This window comes from Sorex fumeus, unplaced genomic scaffold (genome assembly GCF_029834395.1).
Source record: "Sorex fumeus unplaced genomic scaffold, SorFum_2.1 ptg000086l, whole genome shotgun sequence".
Lineage (NCBI taxonomy): Eukaryota > Metazoa > Chordata > Mammalia > Eulipotyphla > Soricidae > Sorex > Sorex fumeus.
The window spans coordinates 19,692,491-19,715,465 of NW_026606143.1; the positions used below are offsets into that span (position 1 = coordinate 19,692,491).

At 37.0% G+C, this 22,975-nt stretch overlaps 1 protein-coding gene across 7 annotated transcripts in view; it reads left to right on the plus strand.

Annotated features, from left to right (window-relative positions):
- DMD (dystrophin) overlaps nucleotides 1–22,975 on the plus strand; it is a 2,292,284-nt gene that overhangs the window by 2,241,632 nt on the left and 27,677 nt on the right. For 6 of the 7 annotated variants that reach the window (XM_056131284.1, XM_056131278.1, XM_056131282.1 and 3 more), the window contains 4 exons: nucleotides 95–160; nucleotides 2,848–3,006; nucleotides 21,641–21,884; nucleotides 22,791–22,914. In XM_056131284.1, coding sequence (XP_055987259.1) covers nucleotides 95–160; nucleotides 2,848–3,006; nucleotides 21,641–21,884; nucleotides 22,791–22,914 — 593 coding nt within the window. The remainder of the gene's footprint in view (nucleotides 1–94; nucleotides 161–2,847; nucleotides 3,007–21,640; nucleotides 21,885–22,790; nucleotides 22,915–22,975) is intronic. The other variant, XM_056131279.1, reaches the window with a different exon arrangement.

The window sequence follows — 22,975 nt, forward strand, 5'->3', positions numbered from 1 at the left end:
ATTTATCCTTTAGTTTTCAGGAATGTTCGATTAGGTCTTGAATAGATTCTAAGAAGTCACATAAGTTTTAATGAGCTTTTACGTTTTTTATCAGGCTAGCAGAAATGGAAAACAGCAATGGATCTTATCTAAATGATAGCATCTCTCCTAATGAGAGCATGTAAGTATCCCATCTCTTTTTACAAAATGTTCCTGACCATGAAATTGCTTTGAGGGATTTAGAGGTAGGATAGTACAGCAGATAGGGTAAGCATTATATTCATTCGATCTTTCAAAGAGCCATTCTGTTAACATTTTTCCCTTTAACTTTCAACAGTCTGACAGAGAATGAGCTCACCCCAATTCTGGCATGATTGGGATTCCAATTAGCAAAAACAGTATTCCTGATTCTGATCTAATACCATATCATACCAGATTATGGAGTCCCAAATTCTTCAGTCATTTTAAATGTTTAATTTTTGACCAAACCCTACAGATACTTAAAGGAAATGTATATTAGTTTTAAAGTAGAGGATGAATAGTATGTTTTTCCACTCATGGACAGTGGAAATAGAATCCCAGGATATTTACCCTGATCTTCCCACACAGTAGACTGCTTGGCCATCTTCCTTCAGCGATCTGAAGTCATAGATTTTTTTTTGGACGTAGCATCATTATGAGTTAAAGTAAGGCAGTTTTATTAAAGCTTTCATAAGAGAGTGTATAGGTTTAGGTCATAGTTTCTTAGTTGGGTAATAGCCAGCTCTTAAGTCAAACTAAAAAAGGAGGAGAGAGTATACTACTCAAGCTCATAGAGAACATGACTAGAGAAATATTCTACATAGTCACAATAAGGAGCATGGGGAATATTGCCATAAATGGAGATATGGCCTGAGGGAAAGAGAGCAGATTTAGAAGCTAGTAAGAAGGGAAAACTAAGGATACACTCACTGAATTGGTAATTAAGAGAGAGCAAATCTAGTCAAAATCAAATGACGCTTTTAGTTCGAGAAGTTATGGTTATTGCACCTCTGTCACAGAAGAGCTAAACAAGAGGAAGAATGGTTCATTTGTCACATGTACTTGGTGTGGTGGCCCAAGGTCACACTCTGATGAGAAAAGAGCAATTAGGAGGACTTGGCCGAGAGTAGTCGTATCAAAGGAGCATGTATACATAACTGGTTATTCAAGACATGAGAATTAGTTATCTCATCTGATACATAACAATAAAGAATCAAGTGAACACTCAATGAAAACTCAACAAAGCTTGTTGCGTTCTCAGCTATGGTAAAAAAAAGTGTTAAGAGTATTTACTGTACAGGAAATACTTTGACAGAAAAGGATGTGATGAAAGAATCAATCAAAGGTAAATAAACTGAATGAATTGCTTCTTTGGATCACAGAAAGGTGTTAGAAGCTCTACCACTTGCAAAGGAATGCTAGTTCTAGGTGTGTAACAATGGCAACTGCCTAAGAAAAAGAGTGGTTTAGTTAGAACTAGATGTCATTAAGAATGGGAAGTTCTAGCAGTAAAACTTCAAAATTTGGGTAGAAAGACAGTAAATTAGGTAGGCAGTAAAAGTGCTTTCAGTTTTCTTTTAAAGGAAATATAGTTTTAACTCATTTAGAGGACATGCACTTTGACCCAGTGTTGTGTGGTAAAATCATGATAATTTAGGGGTAAGTTGGGGGAAGTGGTTAGTGGTTTATTGGTTGACTTCACTTAAATATTTGCTTTTAATACCCAATAATTATTTTTGTTCAACTTATCATTTCTCAACCAGTTATCTGAGTTGACAGACCAAAGTCTTTTAAATCGGGAGGATTTTACCCTAAAATCTTGTGTTTTTTTTTCCCCAACTCGGAAGGCATGGAGATGAGAAAAGGAAATTAAGTGGGTGTGAAAAAGGGAATGCGAATATATCATTTTAATGATATCTAGCCAGAAGCAAAGTGCTGTAACCTCTCATGAAGAACAGAATGAAGTTCTTATAACTTGGAAGCACACAGGCTTTTCAGGAGCAATATATTTAGAAGATAATTTCTCCTTGTGTTAGAAAAATCCTAGTTTCAAGGAAAAAATGCATCTACCTCCCAAAATAATACTTTTGTGTGTGTGCATGTGTATGTGTGTTACAGGCGTTCAACCCAGGGCCTTATGCATGCAATGCAGGTGCTCTATCACTAAGCCAAATCCCCAACCCGTTTGCCTTTTTGTTCCTCAAGATTAATCCTTCAAAGCTGCCTCTAGCAGTGAGTTAATTTTTTAAAAAATTATTTACCTTTTTTTGGGTCCAGTTTTTGTGTTCCCATTTAAACTATAATCAAATTATATAATTTGTCTGTAATTTCACTATTAATTCAGTCCTGCCTTTATGGTTTTTATTACTTCAAACTAGCTTATCAGCATAATGCTTTTCAGTTATACTGTCTCCCATTTAAGAGACAGTTACTCTTATTTTAAGGGTTGCAGTAATTTTCCTGGTCAGTATCAGTAATATTCAACAGATTTTCTTGACAGGCTTAGTAACAAACATTATACAGTCATTATTATGCCTTTTAATATTTATTAACTATTGCTTCAGCTGTCAGCATAGAGTCCCAGTATTTCTGTAGTTCTGCCACTCATTTACCCATGTAAATAGGCCAATCCGAGTCTACTAAACACTTGAGCAAGAAACACTGAATTGTCTCAAGTTTGGTAGACCAGTTTTCAACCCGACCATATCCAAATGTATTTAGAAGCAGGAAAAAGGGTAATTGTTAAGAGCAAATAAATGTTTCTATTTTTAAGTACACACCTGAGTCCCTGACCCCCAAAGCCAAATAAGGGGGGCAAAAACCAAAACCTTTGATTTTATTTTCCAGAGATGATGAACATTTGTTAATCCAGCATTACTGCCAAAGTTTGAACCAGGACTCCCCCCTGAGCCAGCCTCGTAGTCCTGCCCAGATCTTGATTTCCTTAGAGAGTGAGGAAAGAGGGGAGCTAGAGAGAATCCTAGCAGATCTTGAGGAGGAAAACAGGTGAGTTTTATTTCTAGATTTGTCATTGGTATGCAGAGTGCATCCACATGCACACATAGAAAAGTGCCAGGAATCTTAGAGTCATTCTATGTCTAAATTGTTTTCTACAATAATCTGTTTAGCTCCATTTACAGATTCTTTTGTCACCTGAAAGAAGAACATAAATGTAATAGTGCAATTAAGAACTCATATTTTAGGGGTGAGTGGAATTAATACTGATGGCGGTATTTGATTTGTTACATGTGTTCCAGAGGCTTTGGTTTCATATTTGAGAATAGAATTTAAGAACGAAGTAGGTCATTTAATTTTTATAATGATATAATGTGTATATGTGTCGGGCTGTATATATGTCTAAGTATTTAAGAAAGTAGGTTTATTGGCTTGGTTATGTTTGGAAACATATTAGTTCATCCTGATTTTCTCCGTCAAATACAGAAATCCTTTATGGTCATTGTCACAGCAGATCAGGGCGTTGATTCCAGTTGTCACTCATCACCTGAGAAAGATTCACATGTAAAAGTACAAATAAGAGAAGCAAAAGGCTAACGGAAATTCACAGTGACCGCAGAGAGGACAAAGATGTAAAACTCTGGGATATTGTGTAGTGTCAGGATAATGCAAATCATTCGACTTGCACTTTTTGTATTACATTTGCTGTATCACAAGAAGTTAAGAAAGGCTTTTGTACATGATCACTTCTAACCCAGTGTGCCTTCTTTAGACAAATGCCACCAGGCGAGTCTTTAAAGGAGACATTGCTGGAATTTGTGGGACTTGAGTACTTTCATCTCTTTGGTTTAGCCCAAGGCATCAAGACCTCTTAATCTGAGCAACACAGTATGTCTGAGACCAGTGCCCTCAGGGAGTATGTCACTTCAAGATGAAAAAGCAAACTGCCATTCATCCTTGGCTTCTGCTGCTGTACTGCCCTTTCTCTAGCTCTTAATACCTCTGACCTGTGGCCAGAACTACTTATTCAGTTGGCTTCCCTTTAGTCTCTTTCCTACCCCTCCAATAAATCCTCCATTCTGACTTTTCCCAGAACCAAGAACCATCACCACATTCTTCCTTCAGTTTTCCTACTTCAAAAAATTCAGTCTCTCATCTGGGCATTTATAACCTTTCATAGTTTTCCCATAACCTCCCTTTTACAACTTTATCTCCTCTTTGTACCTGTGTTCTGACCATGCTGTTGTAGATACTATTTATGAATACACCCTGTTCGCATTCACTTTCTGGGTCAAGTTCAAGCTTGCTTCTCAGTCTAGTGCTAACCTCTTTCCTCGTTGACCTGTATCTGACAGTGCCTTCCTGCAAATAATTTTCCACACAGAGCTCAGTTATATTCCTGCATTTGGATATAATCTATCTTTTGTCTGCATTCTCAGAACACGCTGGCCCTTTCTCAGAGAACTACTTGGCAGTTTGCCTTTTTATCAATTATTTTTAATGACATTTACTAACAGATAGTGACTCTTTGGGACAAGGACCGTGTCTTCGTTTTTCTTTTGTTTTGTCCAGAGGGACACTCCGAGGAATTCTGAATTTCAAACCTGGGGCTCTCACAGAGCTTGTGCTCCAGCTCTTTGAGCTATTTCCCAGCCTGTCTCTGTACCTTTTTAATGCCCGCCCTCCCATCATCTTTGATACGCAGCATAGTGTGAGTAAGCAGGAACTGTGATTAAAAAAACCTAAGTGAGAAAATAGCAAGGAAAACACAGGCATACCATGGGGGAGGGAGCATTGAGACTATTTGGCAGTGAAGATGATGGTAGAAAACAAATTTCCCTCTCTTTCATTTAGAAGCATTATTAACATCCATAGAATTTAAATTTTTAAGTATGTCAATGGGCAGGGGATGGCGTTGGGGCTGATATAAATAGAACTTGATGTTACCTAGGAATAAAAGTATTTTTATACTGTAAGATTATTGGTGTTTGATAATGTGTTTTTTTTCTGTAGTTTTTTAAAGTTTTATATTTGAGGCACCATGATTAATGATAATGGTAGAGTTTCAAGCATGTGTTGTTGCAACACCACTCCCTCCAGCAGAGTATCCATTCCCCACCTCCCTTTATCTCATTGGTCATGGTTTCTCTCCTTTGCTGTTAGCAGACTCCTTCCTTCCATATTTCTTGAGCACTGAGAACTACCATTTGTATATGATTGTTATTTTAAGAGCACTTTACTATTTTGGGGGGTGGTCATTCAATCTTCCTAAAATCTCTGTAGTGAAGATAAATAGGAAAATGCATTTTCAGGAAGGTTTAAATGGTTTGACCCATTGATCAGCTGGTGACAAAACCAAGTGCAAGTCCATTTTTCCTCACTCAGAAGGGCAACGTTTTCCTTACTCCAAAGACTTATTAAAAGGTCATTCTATGTAAATGATATTTAGATATAGTATCACTTACGTAAAACAGTGACATATTGCCTGAAAGGTACTTGATTTGAACTTGAGGGAGTATTTTTAAGGACTAGTCAAGAATAAACTGTTTCATTTACGCAAAGAATTGTGATAACCACTTTATTCGGAAAGCTATCCCAAATCCCAAGAAGGTAGTGGCTTATGCTCTGAAAGAAAAAAGAATTATACCAGGGCTGCTTAGCATTCCGAAGTGAAGAATCAAGTGTTGGTGCACGTATTTCTGTAAGCTCTCTTGGTCTTCAAAATGAGCTTGATTCTTTCTCCCTCTACTTGTTACTTCCTAACAGATCTCAAAAAATGTTTCCACAGGGCTTTCTTCCTGAAAATAGGCTCTCTGATTTCCTAGGTTCTGTCTTTTTTCGTCTTCATGTAATTCTGCTCAAAGCACTTCAGAGCCATAGATTTACCTTCATGGCCTTGAATTCAGTGGTGCTTAAGGAGCCTTTAATCCACTGTTTGCTCAGCAGGAACCCAAGAGGTCATGAGATTTCTCTGTCTTGGCGCCTGCCAAGCCGGCTGTATACTCAGACAGATGCAAGCATGTTTTGGAAAAAAAATGGAAAATGATATTTAAAATGGAAATTGTCCCTTGTCCTTTGGATATGTACTTTATATCCGTGCATATTTTGCGTGCCATTGTTCTGCACCTACGACTTATCTCCAAATGACATTTAGCACAGAGGCTTGGAGGTCCCCATTCTTGACTAGATGTGTTATTGAAATCTGCTAATTATTCATATTCATGACACCTCCCCAGAGTCCCCTTGGAAAATAGAGAATGGCTAATTTAGAAGTGTTTCCACAGTGCCTTTCTTATCTCTGTCATTAGAATTGCATTTCTCCTGATTGTTTCATGTAGAAGTCAATAAATAGTTGTCGAATAAATTAATGAATGGAAATGAAGCTGAATTTTAATTGTGGCACTCATGCATGTATTCCTGCCTGAAAATATTTTTTACAGCTACTCTTTCATGGAGAAAGACTGTCAAAAGCTTTTATTTTGCTTGCTTTTCAAAATACTGCCCTTAAAAAAATACTACCCTCTCCCATACTTCTTTGATTAGCACCAGGCATTGCTTTGTCATAAATTGAGAATGTTAAAAATTCATTTTCCAAATCCCAGTCCCTGTATGTTAGAGTGAAAACTAAATCTCACTCTGAATTATACCACTACTGTTGCTCATAAATTCGCGTGACTAGTGAGTGTGCAGTCTTTAATGCTTCACTTCTGCATAATATCTTTTCCTCATACCACAGGTAATTTGAAATCATCTTTATTTGGTGGAGACTAGTTGGATGTTGAGAATATGCTTCATTGTGTGCTCTTAGCATTGCCAACTTAATGTGTGCTTTTATTTTCCTGCATAGATTAGAGCCTGCAATCTTGTGATTTAAATCTGTAACATCAAATCCTGGTGTATTTTCCTTTTGCTGTCTAAATGAACTAAGAATTGCTCTGACATTTTAGGTAGGATCCTACGTATGAAAGGGAAGTATCAGTCTCTCTTTGTGAGAGAGACTGATACTCATTGTTATTCCGTTACCTGCATAGCAAATTGATTATACTCTTCCTAAGACTAGAATGAAGGTAAATAAATACTAACATAATTCACTATGAAGTCTAAAGTTAAACTTGTTAGTAGATGGCAGTGGGGAACAATGCAAATTCTTGGTACCTACTCTGTACCTTGCACATGTCTGATTGGGTGATCTGGCATTTGGAAACCTAAGTTGGAGTTTTCTGTTGCTTATTTTTATTCATCCAGTGTTTATACAAGAGTATTAATATTGCTTTCAAAGACAGACCACTGAATAAGTGTCGTGGTGACTTTATTAATTTTTATGCTTATTTTTTAAATTTTGAATTTATACTCTTCTGTTAACAATACTGGTAACACTGGGTTCTCATGTTCATAACTCCAGCATGATGTGATGTTGGGCTTGATACTAGTACTTTTGAATCTTCTGGTCTCCAAACACCTTGGTTCCATGCTCCTTCTTTTGGTCTTTGTGTGACTGTCAGATTAGGATGAGGCAAGAGCCAAGGTGAAGATAAAACTGGGCAGGTTGTGGGTCGGGGCAATAGTACAATGGGTAGGGCATTTGCTTTTCAGGCAGCCGACCCAGGTTGGATCCCTGGCATCCCATAGGTTCCCCCGAGCACCACCAGGAGTAACCACTGAGGAGTTGGTACCTCCTCAACAGGTAGAGCAAGCCAGCCTGCATACAAGCACGACCCCCACCAAGGAGCGTGAACCCTGTTCTTAGAGTACCCCTTTTCTCTGCATCACTCAAGCTGCTGTGTGCAGTGAGACATGGACTACAAAATGAGAAGTGGGACATCAAATGGGAGGTAACATTGGAACCCAGCAAAGAGCTGGTTCTGCTTAAAATTTGACCTCTTAGAATGAGAAAGATGAGTCATGTTTAGAGGAGGCGGAGCTGTTGAATTTGGATGTTGATGTCCCAATGACATACTCACTGTAAGTAAGTGTCTGAGAGTCAGAAGTGAAACTTGGAAGCTTACAAGAGAGTATGAGTTAAAGACAGACATTCACTCTGTGAGTGGTCGTCCGAACCTGTGTGAATTCATTTAGGGAGAGTTGTTGCCAGGAACACTGGCTTGGCAGAACTCTGGCAGATAGGTAATGTGTGCTTCCTCTCTGAGAGCTGAAGAGAAAACATGTTTTCTCAAAACAGAGAGAAAAGTACAATTCTAAATATGAATCTAGCAATGAAAAGGTAGCCTTTTATGAGAGATGAAATATCATTCTGCACTAGTGAATGAGTTATATTGTTCCCAAGTCATAAGGGAAAGTCGATACTCATCTGATACACTATGGTCTTTCTCTACCCTTGCTGCAACACTAGTGTTCCCAATTTTGAAAGCTTCTACCTTGGGTTTCTCCGGTATGGTACCCTTTTAAAATACTCTGTGTGCAAATGCATCTGTGATGGTTGGTTAGGGCTATTTCACCTACTGCGGTAGGCTATTCACTCTGGCCATCTTCACAAGCTGGAGGAATATACCATAAAAAGTCAGGTAAGCTTAGGGATAATTGGAACATTCTCCCAGAGGAAGCAGGAAGAGTTAAGGGCACTTGGACAGAGGTTTGTCAGAAATGATAAAAAGGACTGTCTCTGAAGACCTCATGGCAGGTGGGGAATGTAGCAGAATAAATGTCAGATGTCCAATAGAAATCATTAGCAAGGAATAATCAGATTCTCATAGCAAGTCTATCCGTTTTTAATTTGTATTTAGGGGTGGGAGAGTAGTCTGAGAAATTTAATGAAAGTGGGTATCCATGCTCCATCTTCATAGAAGCCTCAAGAGCCATTTTAGATGAAAGAAACTAGTTTTTCCATGTAAGTCAGCCAAGATCTTTTATAGGGAGAGAGGCTGCCATGTAAAAAGAAGCTGTAGGAAATGCACATTGCATTCAATAAGTTTTGCAAGAGTCAACCACCCGAGCTCTACTCAGACAGGGAGGATAGGTACATGAGTAGGAGTTCCCATAAGCCAGAGGCTCAGTTTATCCACAGTTAACTGAAGTCTAAAGGTGACCGGCCAATACATGAAAGTGGATAGATCATCTAGAATAACGATTGATTTCTCCCTTCACTCTAGTTCTTTCTTTAGCTTGTCATTTTTTTTAATGTACTGACATTACCTTAAGCCACTTTAGAACTAGCCTGGAGCTTGTGCCTAAACACTAAATCCCTTAGATTTAAGAGACTAGAGTTGTCCTTCCTTTGCAGGGGCCTCTTTGTTGAATCTGATGTTTGGGAAATCAAAATGAAAGTCACACTGTTGTCTGGTGAGCTTACACTCTTGACAGAAGCCATTGATAGTTTTAAGGACCGTTTCATACTGCAAGAGAGCTGAAGTATAGCTACCATCTCTCTGGAACAGGCAGGATAAAAACCCTAAAATTCTTAAACTTCAATTTCTCTTTAGATTTTGTGTGAAGACCCTCATCCTCCATCTTATTTTCATTATCAGATCATTCGGCCACAGTCAGATTGATTGTAGTTGTAACTTTCGTTTAATTTCAGGCCTGTGGATATAATCCATTCAGTTCAGCAGAGAGGTAGTGAATGCTTAATATGCTTTTTAAATAGCCAGGACTACAAAAATGAATAAATCTGGTTCTTACCCCGTGAAGCCCAGAATTTAATAAAATATATATATGAAACATGTAAACTAATCAGTGTTAAGTGATCTGGGGACAGAGGTGAATGATTCTGCTTGAGGAATTTGAGAAATGTTGACAAGAAGACTTGAAGGCTGAATACCAGATGAGTTTTCTAGGCTGAGGGAGCACTGAATAACAAAGTACTATATCCCAGAATTAGGAAAATAGGAGAGTAGTACAATGGTAAGTGAAATCTTCAATTTTAAAGGACTTTCACATTATACATATGAAGGAGCTTGGGTTTTTAACCTGTAAACAGTAAAGGATTATTGAGAGAAGATTGAAAAAATAACCAGAGGCAGGGAGAAAAAGCCTTGGAGGTTGTCAGAAGAATAGTGGATATGTTGCTCATTGAAAGATGTCTAAATTCTGAACTAAGGATGCCTTGAGCAGGTGAAAGAAAAGGGTGGAGAAATTAGAAGGTCATTAAGTCCAGGGAGAAGGAAAAGGAAGGAGCTAGGTGATAAGTGTTTAACCTGCAAACTAGGAGATAATACTTTGTAAACAAAACAATGGTGCTCACAGGAAACACTACCAGTTTGCAAATGCCAATGGATAAAGAACTGCATATCAGATATACTGAATTCTGTTTGCACAAGGACACACCAGTGGAAATTTCCTATATTGATTTTATGTATTCACTTTCCAAAAAGAATTTGCAAAAAAAAAGGATAGCAATAGATTGCTGCAATATAAATAGTAAATCACTGTTGTAGGGATTAGCATACTTGATATCACTGAACTTCAATTAATCTGAGCTTCCCTGCAGCCAGAGGGATACAAGGAAATATGATATATTTATCTCAAAATGATGCATAAAAATAGCATGCTTTTTAGAAACACTGTAATTTACCTGGTTCTAAAGAAAAACAGCAAAAAGAAATTATAAATATACTGCTAGCAAGGAAGGGAGCCTGGGTTCCTGTGCTCCTAAATAATATTAGACTTGCAAGTGTCCTGATCAATATTTTTATAACATAGACCAAAGGAAATTTATGTATGTTTCTAGTGGCCTTTGATAGTTCTGGAAAGCTTAATATTAAAGACCAAAGAAATAAAGGTCACAGTTGATAATTATATGTTCTGCAGAATAGCACAGCGGTAGGGCGTTTGCCTTGCACGCAGCCAACATGGCCGACCCGAGTTCGATTCCTCCGCCCTTCTTGGAGAGCCCGGCAAGCTACCAAGAGTATTCGATATGCCAGACACAGTAACAACAAAGTCTCCAATGGAGACGTTACTGGGCCCGCTCGAGCAAATCGGTGATCAACGGGAGGGCCTTTACTTACTTTACTCCAAGAAAAATGATTTCAAGTAAATAGAAGTCTTGCAAACCTCTGTACTAGAAAGTCATAATTAGTTGTCATTTGTACTGAGAAGTCTAGAAGAAATACAGTTTGCTTTGTTTAACCCAGTGTTACATATGTGTATATACACATACCTGTATATATATGAGCTGAGGTCAAATATATATGTATACATTTGCATATATACATATTATATATAAATATATATATATATATATTTGGCCTCAGCTCATGTGTAATGTTGGGTAGGGCACATTTTGGTAAGAAATTCATAGCTGTAATCAACTTTGAAAGCTAGACAAGAAGATCAGTGTTATCTACTACAGGTCAAATTCCTAGACATTGTCTTTCTGAGAGTATCAGGGTGTATCAGTATCAGGAAGCTGTGGTGTCTTTACTTGGTTTTGTGTAGAATAAAACTGGATTACTCTCAAAAAAAATCTTTTGATTTTCTAATGTAGTAAAGCCCTATAAAGCCAGAGAACACAGTGATACGGACTGGAAAACCTAAAGGTAGCTTATAAGTCTTCTCCTGTGGTCAAAGAAAATATGTTGTGCTCTTTCATAGAATGTTCCAGTTAGGACATAGATTTTTCAATCAAAATACCAACCAAAATTTCCATCAATAACTTGATAGAAATAATTTTCTCTACAGTTGTCTTTTATCCTTGGGGATGCATCCCTAGTGGTCCCCCAACATGTGGTCCTGTGCATACATTGCAGCACTTTGACCTAACTCCATTCCCTTATCATTTTGAAGACTTCTACCCAACTGTATAGTAACTATTGCTCCTGTCACAACCACTCTAGACTCTTCTTAGAAGCAAAGACAGGTCTCTCCCTAGTCCATGATATAAAACTGAAGATGAAATTATTTTCTCAGAATTGACACAGTGAAGCCATTTCTCCTTCTTATAGCAAAAGTACAGGGTATAGATTTCATCTCAACAGAAAATTAAGGTATACAACATTTGACTCCTTTTCTGACATTGAAATATTAGGATAAGTGATTGCTGTATCAGTGGGTTGGTACTTAGCAAAAATTTCTGTTTGCCAAGCCTGTGGCTGATGGAAACTTGGAAAGGAAGGCCTGATATTTAGATTAGCCTGAACTGGGTTAAGGATGGTCATGGTCTCAGAGGAACTAAAAAACCTAGGAAGAGGAGATCAAGGACCACCTGGTCCTTAACTGTAATTGCAGGTGCCCAGTTACAAAAGACTATAATTTCAAAGGTTGCAAAGATAGATAAAATCTGTCTTTGGGGCAGAGTGATACGATAACACATGGTGTCCCAAACACTGCAGGTTGTAACCCCCTCCCTCCAAAAAAAATGTCCTTTTAGCCATAGCAATGAAGATAATCCCCATTTAGTTAGTGTAAGGACTGTCACTACACCAGTACAATACAATATCTCACACCAAAAGGAAATCTCTGTAGTACCGGGTGAAGAAATATGTGTTGGGTAAATAAGTGTGTGAACGCTGAGTTTTTCTGTTCCCTGATGGATTTTTTTCTCATGTTACAATTTCAACAGCTCTAATATTCCTGTTTAGGTCGTCTATTAGTTTGTAAAAGATTTAAATTGCTTGGATTAACCTAGACATGCATGTTTTCCAGAGTTTGCTTTTAGGTTCCTTTTAAAATTCATCATCTGAAAATATTGAGTAGTATTTATAGAGATAATTATGTAGGCATTTACATATCATTTTTCTTTTATTGTACATAGGTTAAACTTGATTCCTCCCTAGTAGGAAAGGACAGTCAAATTTATTGGTTTGTAGAGAAATATATTTTGTGACTCGAAGAGTTATTTTTAATACAGAACGTTTGTGATTGCTTTGTTGCAGTATAATTCAACATGCCATACAATCCACCCAATTAAAGTGCATAACTCATTGAATATTATTATATTTATAAAGTCGTACAATTATCAGTACCCACATTTAGAATCATTTAATTACCCTATCCTAATAATCTACTTTTCTATTTTCTGAGGATTTGCTTATTCTGGACATTTCATATAAATGGAATCATAGTATTTGTGATCTCTTGTAACCCTCTCATCTTGCATATTTTAAAGAGACATTGATGTTGCATTTTTTTTTCGTTCCTGAATACTTGTCTTGGTATATAAATACCCCACAGTTTAAAAATCCTTTCAGATTGTTTCCACTTATTGGCTTTCATAGATAATACCAACACGATCATTTGTGTACACGTACTGGGACTTATTTTAAAGAAACAATTCTGTGCTTTCTGTCACTGTAATTGAAGAGGCTGTAGAGTAAAATATGGCAAGAAAATGCAATGGTACATGCCGTGAAGTGAATAATAGGCCATCTAGATAAATTTACTGGAGAATTTAAGGCTGAGTCTAACTGCTCACAAGAGACTCAAACAGGGACACATGGAGCTTAAAATTACGATTCTTCTAGAGACTGCTATCATTTTTTCCTGACCACAGACAATGAAAATTTGATATTTTACTGTATTTGTCAGAAAATTGAAATGTGCTTTTCCCAATAGTACCTTTTCTGGGAACTAGCCTTCCCCCCCTCAAAAATCTCTCCAGGGCTAGTTTTCCTTTTGAATAGTGAAGACTAACTATGGTCATTTTTGTCTGGGGTTTTATTGTTCTGCCTCACTTCCAACTTCAGCAGAATTTTAAAATGAATCCCTTGCTTCTTGTGTTGAACTTTTGATTAATACCCTTATTCTGTAGACATTAATGGGTTAGTCCCCAATCTGAAAATTGTGAAAACAGTATGTCATAGAAGAGAAAGAAATTAAAGCCAATTAACAGTGCCAGGTTTGTCACTTGGCAATCATGATATAGGCTCAATTTCAAGGACATGTTCCGGAAATATAGTTTATGTACATACACTAACCCTGTAGACTTGGTTGAGACATTTTATTGGAGGTGTTCTCTAGGGACATAATCTGATTTTGTCACATCCTAAAGAAAATTGACCCTAGTGATGTTAGCTCAGTGATTTCATTTAGCTGTGATAAGTCTTACTATAGCAATACAATGACATAGAAATTCTAGGGTACCTACAGTCTAACTGTGGCTAGCAATCACAAATATATAAGAGGGCAAGTATTGAATGATGAATCCATTTCAAAGCACTTTATATATGTAGGGACTGCCAAGCCATGTGATTCTTAGTAGATTGCTTTTCTTTCAGATCATTTAAGTATGTGTGTTTCTTTTTCTTTTGGGGCGGGTTGGGGGAAGGACACAAAGTTTTCAGTACACCTGAGGTTACAAATCTAAAACCATAGTAGAGAGAATAATGAACATCCCGAATGGGTTGAGAGAATCGTTCTAGGAGGGTTCAGAATATTGACCATACCTGGCTCTTTAATCTCCCACTTCAATCTATTCCCTAGTTTCAGCAAATTGCAGAGCTCTCTCTTGATTGAGATTTTATTATGATTCCAAAATGCATTCTAATTCTCTTCTCAGCCACTGGTGGTAAATGACACAAAAAAGGCAATGATATATCCCCGCCCCCCACGCACGCCAATTGATTTTGTTTCAACTTCTTTCTTGGGGGGGAGTCTCCATGTGGTGCTGAAAATAAAACTAGAGTGAGGAATGTGCCCTAATCCCGTACTTTCTCCCAGCCCCTCAATAGCTCATCGTAAATGAGAATATATCAGAGTGGCACATTATTGGGGTAGGAGAAATAAGAACACTTGCCATGCATATGAGTTGGGTTCAATCCCTGACACCACATGTGGACGTCTGACCACCACTAGGAGTAAGCCCAGAGCATAGCCCTCTATGGCCCCAAAACAAAACAGAAAAGTGTCACATTATTATAAATCCCAGTAGGAAAGGAATGGAATTAAGTTGTCTAAAAGGGGGGTGTTTTTAAGAAAACAGAGGTTAGGGGTGAGAGCTCCTGCCATTTTAGTGTTCTACTCAAGAAAGCCCTAAAAAAGTATCATTTAATTCTCAGCCTCTGAGCTCCTCCTTATTTAACACTGGCAATGCTGAAGTACATTAATGTCTGTTACCATCCAGTTTAGGGGTATTTCTGACAAAAATTTTAAAGTGGAGCTTTAAATACTTTTAATTATAATGAAAGACTGTACTGTTTCTGGTTTTAGACTACATCATGCAGAATTTCTCTATCTAGACACTGCTAATTTGCCAGATTTATGGTTGCTGTTATAACTCGATCTGATTTAGCTGCTTTTAATACTATGTGATGGTAAAGCTGGATTTCTCTGGGCCTATTCTTTTTAGATAGACATTTGGGATTGTTCTCACTGTATAAAGTGAGACGAATATATAGCCCCTGTGCATGGTCATATTTGGTTTAATACATAATACTGTTAGAAAATATAAGTCACTGAAAAGTGACTCAGTTGCATGTTTAAACAATACCATTTATACAAGTCTATACCTATACTGACTTCTATAAGTAGAAATGACACAAAATTATTGTAGTTGTATTATATATCGTAACATACATGTAGTTATGATTGCTAGAGGGACCAGTTACTTTCATGTATTCAGCAGGTAGGAGTAAAACCAATTTGTCTCTTAGATGGTTAAAAATTTCGTGTAAATTTGTATCTGGATAGCCATGTTTATATACTCGATGACATAAAATGAATCAGATAGATCTACATAGTCATAGCATAAAGGCTTTCTAAAAACTCTGTAGAGATAAGACATTAATAATGGATGGGAGACTATTTTATGATGACTGGCTGAGGGAAGAAATTGTGGTGACAGAAGCCGTGTGCCGTGAATTTGAATTAGTGTTCTTTAGGGAACTACCAGAGAAATATAATTTACAAGATTATCAAGAACGTAAATAGATTCTCCGTGGAGTCATTGTCGGATCACTGACATATACTTGTCTGTATTGAAGTAATTCCATAAATAATATTCTAATAACTAGAGAATTAGTGGGGTATATACATATATATATATACTTTCAAGAAAATAAAATATGCATAGGTAACTAAGTAAATTGACAGCCAACTATTAAAATGGTTAAATTTTGTACTTTTGATTAAGCTTTAAAACAACTCTCCAGGGATAAGAGGTAAGTTATAATTGATTTTTTAAGAGACACGATCTCTGGTACATGCTTTGTCAAAACTGTCTTCAAAAAGAAATCTAATATGATAAATTAAAAACATTGTGTCGTATACCTTTTTAAGTCTAAGAAAATGGCTTCATTTCCTACCCCCTAACATCTCTCAGTCACTATGATCATGTTTATTAGAAAATGTTTATTTCAATAATTTTTCTGGATAATCTTCATGAAAATCTATTAATACTTTAAAAGAGAATTTTGGCTCCACTCAACAGTTTGATTGGTTTCTAGCCAAGATGACTTTTTTGAGCTATTTCTGGTTTTTGGAACCTTTGCCATGACAGCTTGTCCAATCTCAAAGCTTCGGGAAGAAAATCTAGACCCTCAAAATCGGTTGACACTGAGCTTACGGGAAGGTTCATGTATGTCACATTTTTTGTTTAGGGAAAAGACACTTGTTTGACTCATTTAATCTTGTCCTAGTGAATTTAGGTTTGAGTGTATACTTAGGAACCTTGATTTACAAAATGTAATGGTAGACTTCCAATTATGATATCATAAACACAAGGTTTCTTCTCATTCTGCCTGCTCCTACCATTTATGTGGTAGTAGATTATATACAGAGTAAACATGACAAACACATAGCTCAATATTCTGACAGATGAATGTTTCTGTGATGAGAAATGAAAAAACAGATAACAGCGAGCAGCTTGTGGGATTTCAACTTCTGCTGTCATAAAAGGAATTTAAAGTCCTTCACAAGGTGAGGGCCTCATAAAAACACATGTGAAGAGAGACATGTGCTTCCATGTTTATATTAGAAAGGAAAATGAAGAACAACTTGGACAGTTTTCCTCAGCCATTGACCTAATGCACAGAGACTCGTGCAGAAGAACATCAGTCTTGAAACCAGAACCAATCTGTTTGCTGACTGGTGATGAAATTCTTGATAATTATGATCATTTATGAGCTACAGACTGCCACAATCTAACTCCAGACTTAAGGTCCCTGAATAGTATATAGGAACAACCACTTGATCAAGAAAATTCAGAAGGAGACTAAGAACAAAACACCATACCCATATTCCTTTCAAACGCCAACAAATAAACATCGCCCTTCTCAGTTGACATGAAAAATGATTTATACTTAGATAAAAGTAAAATGATAAGACAAAGATTGTAAATACCATTATTTTTCTTTCCTTTAACACCCCAAGAAAAATAGGCAAAGAACAGATGGATATAAAAAATATAACATCTTTGGAAAGGAAAACTCGTGAGTAAAGTAGCTCAATAGACAGAAAAAATGCTAGACTGGACCCTAGGAGAGAAGATAATACAAACTATGGAGGATTGGCCATGAGGCTAACATATACCTGGTGAGAGAGAGTAGAGGAAATGACAGAAAAATAATACTAGCTTAGAATATTCCAGAACTGAAGGTTGTGATTCTTAAAGGAAATTATCTCCCAAGAAAACTTTAAAACAGCTGGAAGGCCTTCATAAGAGTAATTATATTGTTTACAGCTCAGCTTTGGGAAACTCTGGCTGATTCAAAGGATCATTTTCTGTTTCTCACTGGACAATATCATAACAAATGTAATGTATATATTCAACATGTTTTCAAAACAAAGACACATGCTGGACAACTAGACCCAGAACATCAAGATACCAACAGAAACCTCTCTAGAAAACAGTCTCCTGTCAGTATATTTGTGAAAAGTAGGAGGGTAGATTGTGTTTGCTTATTGTGCTCTCTAAAAATACATGTCTTAAAACAATGTCCTCAAAAAGAACATCCTATATTACCCAATTGGAAGAAAGAAAAACTGTTGACTAGGGTTCGAGAGTAAAAAGCTGTTGTCAGTTTCAATGAAGATGGATTTTTTTTCCCCAGTAAATAATTGTAAGGGAAAAAGCAGAAGATTTTCCTATTGAATGAAACCTTTTGAATATTGGATATAACTTCAAGTTCACAGAAACATTTAGATATCACTTTCGTGGTTATAAATCGGATTTTAATTCATATAGACAACTATGTATACAGTTGGCTTACACTCAGAGGACCAATGTCCCTGCATGAGGGTACACATTATTTTAAGATATCACTTATGATTGCTTTGTCATCATAGATTGTATTGAAACAGAGTGCAAACACAACCATTCTTGAAGACATATAGCAAACAGAATTTTAATTCATACACATAGATTATATTCCTATAGATGAAAAAGAACAGACATTGATTTCCTGCATGACGTTAAGCAAATTCCTAGAAACCTTGTAATATTAGGTACAGGCTAGCATTTAAAGAAGAGTAGATTGTATTTTATTTCTGCTTCGAAGCAGAGATCCAGAATTTTGGAAGACCTGTCATCCACTGTGGAGCATTCATTCCAGGTATGGAACAACAGAAAATATTTCTTAATTGAAATCCTGGTCATGGGATTATCTTACTTTCTTCAACTGGACAATGGGAGCACTTTTCTTGCCTGGTCATCTCTTGCATCTCATGTCATTGCTCATAGATCTAGGTCTCCAATATTTGTGGATAAGAAGTTCTCTTACCTGTGAACAACAGAGACTGTCATCTTATTTTGGCATTTAACTAGAAGAAGGATAGCAAAGAACAGAAGTATCTCAATTGGAGCTATAGTCTCAGCAAAATTTCAAGTATTTTTGGGCCATTGCATTTGCTAATACTGTTTATAGCTGATGTCAAAAGAAGCTGGAATAGGGACCAGAGAGATAGTACAATTGGTCAATCACTTGCCTTGCACATGGCTGACCTGTTTCAATCCCTGATACTACATATGGTCACGTAAGCACAGCCAAGAATCGTCCCCCCAAAAAAGACTGATTAGCCATAGAAAGAAATAAGTCCATGGCAGGGCCAGAGAGATAGTAACAGCAGGCATGGCACTAGCCTTGGATGTGGCTGACCTGGGTTTGATCCTTGGCACCCCATACAGTCACTCCAAGCACTGTGGGGAACAATCCCTGAGCACCACTGGGAGTGACCTTGAAACAAAAAAGAAAGAAAACAATCCATGGCAATTAACATTTGAATAAAAAGTTAAACTAAACATAAGAAACATCCCAATTTAAAGGAGAAAGTGAAAAAGTATGAGTATTATGTTTTAAAATCCTTCTAGCAAAATATAGCAAAAGCTGAACATGTTGTCTGTAGCTTTACTCTGTATTTACAATTTTTCCATTTAAATGAGAAGAGACACATTTTCCAAGTATTTAATGAACACTCATTTACAGTGATGTGACCTAGGTCACAAAATTTATGTTAATAAATTTTGAGGGATCAGAACAATACAAGTGTCCTCTGAATAAAATGTAATTAAAATAGATGTTAAATAAAGTGGATAAATCCTTGGAAATATAAGAACTGCACTCCCGGATGACTATGAATTAAATAAGAATTCCAGTCAATTGAATTAAATCAAAAGATATGTACCAGAACTTAGTATACAGTTAAAGTGATACCACGAAGGAATTTTTATTCCTAAATGTGTATATTAAGAACATAATTAGTGAGAAAAACATAATTAATGGAAATAAAACAAGGCTAGACTGTTTCAGTGCTTGTCTGAATGTGAAAGAGTATAGGAATTAAATCAGTTCTTCCCAGTTTCACCTGGAAGTTCAGTATCATTCAAACCTTGGTTTAACAGGAATTTTCATGAAACATGAAAATTTGACAGTAAAATAATGAGGGGTTAGAAGAGCTTAGGCATTTTTTAGGATGGCCAGGAAGAGGACCTACCAGAACCAAGTTATTAATGCCACAGTGTGGAATCTTCATGGAGACATACAAAAAGAAACTAATGGAATGAGACAGTGCTCAGTACACATGTGTGTTTATGGAAACAGTATATTACAGAGGTATCCTTAGAAATGATGGACTATACACTGAAAGAGACTGGTTTAATATATGTCCATCAGAGATTGCCAGTAAAGTGTGATCATATGATCACAACAAGCACAAAAGACTCTGGGTAAAATAAAATTCTAACTCTGAAAAACTTAAAGTTTAAAATGTGAATATGAGGATGAGTTTCTTAAAACATAAAACTCAGGAAACAACAATGACTATATTTAAATTCAATGTTTTTGCACACAAGGATGCCATAAACCAAGTTAAAGATAAATTAAAATATGAGTAGGATATTATTGGTTGTGCACAGACCTAGAAAATAATAGACATGCAGATCATGTGTGAAACTTAAATCTTTAAATTGCAGTCCTGGGCTGGAGAGATAATACAAGGGCTAAGGTACTTTACCTTACATGAAGATGACTCTCATTCTATCTCTGGCATTGCATATGGTTCTCTGAGTACCACTAGGTATGGCCCTAAAATAAAACAACAAAAGATGATCCAGTCAGGAAATGGGTTAAGGTAACATGAAGAACCAAGTATTACACATGGATTTATCCGTATCAATAATCATGATGTGCAGAAGTTAAAACACTCCTATAAGATTAGCCAAAACTTATTATTGTTATTATTATTATTATTATTAGACAAATCTGATAACACCAAGTGTCTGATGAAAATATGGCCAAATAAAAACGATTCACAACTGGTCAAGGAATCAATTACCATTTAACCATGTAGGAGGGCAATTTTGTAATGAGTAGCCTTGTGGAAGATGCTGCCCAAGCTCAACAATTCCACATCAAGATAAATGGGTATCCAAAGAGACAGAAGCATGTTAACTGCATCAGTGTTTGAGATAGTGAAAAGTTGGAAGCAACTTAAATATACACTGATAGGAGAAAGTTGTTGGCATATTCAAGAACATAATAAAACCATACAGCAGTTAAAATCACAAAATGTTATATATCAGCATGGCTAAATCTCCAGATGGTGTTGAAGGCAGAATACAACTCTTATAATGGTATGTGCATTCTAATATAGAGTTCTAGAATATGCAAAATAATGCTGTTAGGGTGAATCGTCTAAATAGCCATTTTTGTTGACAAAAAGTCTCCAAATAGCAGCATTTTTATTAAGTCCAATTCTACTATTTGTGGATACATACATGCTAGTGATGGACACGGAATATTAAGTATGGCTTTATGTCCTTGGATGTGAGGAGAGTAAGTAAGGGAGCTTCCATTTTAACAGTAGTAGATTATTTCTTCAAAAAGTTTTTGAAGAAATCTGGCGAATGTTAAATTTACTACGGCATGGTGGTGGGAACATGACTGTTCATTTGCCATGTTCCTATACTTTGCTGTTGAAAATGTTTGATGAGTTTTAAAAGCAAACTGAACTGTTGATAGAGCTATAACTTACAAGCTTGTGACATTATAGAGAAATATTTGCAAAGGATTAAATCCTTTGCTGCTCACTTATCTGAACATAGCCCTCATAAGGCTCTTAGTGTAAACAGTTGAAAGCATCTCCCCTCACACATCGGGCAGATGTTTCCAATTTTATTTTGTTTTTTTTTTAAGCATTGTTAAGATCATCGTCATAAAAACCATTCATTAAGTGCCTCTCTTTTGCTTGCTCTTGTGTTTGGTGGTGGTCAGATGTGTCTCTCTGCTGAGCTATTTAAAATCTGGTGATGATAGTCAACTTTCTTTTTATTTTCTTTCTACTTTTTTGATGCAAACAGGAATCTGCAAGCAGAATATGATCGTCTAAAGCAGCAGCATGAACATAAAGGCCTGTCCCCACTGCCATCCCCTCCTGAAATGATGCCCACCTCTCCCCAGAGTCCCCGGGATGCTGAGCTCATTGCTGAGGCCAAGCTACTGCGTCAACACAAAGGCCGCCTGGAAGCCAGGATGCAAATCCTGGAAGATCACAACAAACAGCTGGAGTCACAGTTGAATAGACTCAGGCAGCTGCTGGAGCAAGTGAGGCACACATCTCTCTGACATGGGATATTTATAAAAAGTCACTTTCCATTGCAATAAAAAATACCCATAAACATAGAGTCCTTTTGTACAGCAAATATCAATTTGTTGAGTACTGAGTAGGTGCCTAACCAAGCAGTAGGTATCAAGGGATATGAGAAGGCAAACTCGTGCCATTTTAATGTTCAAAATCAATGCCTATGAAAATGTGTTCCCTCTGACCAATTTGAAAATCACCTGGGAAACATTGTGCCGAGGCCTAGAGGTACAGCAGGTGAGGCACTTGCCTTGCAGGCAGTCTACTAGCAGTTCAATCCCCAGCACCATATCTGCCCCCCACCCCCACTACCTCCAAGCCCACCAGGAGTGTTCCCTGAGCACTGGTGGATATGGCCTCAAAAAACAGCCTAAAGATTTCTATTAGTTCTTTTAAAAGTATAAGTTTTTACCTCGTGAAGTAAAACTCTTTTTAGCTATTAGCCTTATCTCCTGATAGTCCTTTGGGCTGTTTCTACTTTTAACCCCTAAAACCTAACTTTTAAGCCTCCTATAAAACCTACCAAGATACTGTCATAGGCTTTTATCTGCCCACAGGACTGGTTTTCTGGCAATATTTTATCTTGAGACATGTCTTTTCTATCTTTGCCATTCTCACAGGGTGTTCTTAATCTTTCAAATATTTTGTTCCCTTGTAGCTGTCATTTTTTTCTAATTTATGAGGGGACATAATGAGATATGAGTGTCATGATAAGTCTCCTCCGCAGTGAAACTTTCCCAATTAAATAATGTTTGAGAGGTTTTGAAGTCATCATTTCAGAGTCCTGAGTGTTTGTAACATTTTTTAGGTGTCTGTTTGTTTGAAGGTTTATTAGGAAAAATAATTCTGTTTTCTCTTGGTTGCCTTAGCCCCAGGCTGAGGCGAAGGTGAATGGTACAACCGTGTCCTCTCCTTCTACTTCTCTTCAGAGGTCAGACAGCAGCCAGCCTATGCTGCTTCGGGTGGTTGGCAGTCAAACTTCAGAATCCATGGGTAAGTTTCTTAACTACTCCCAGATTGTATTATCTCACACTGTTTGGAAAAGGTGAAATGT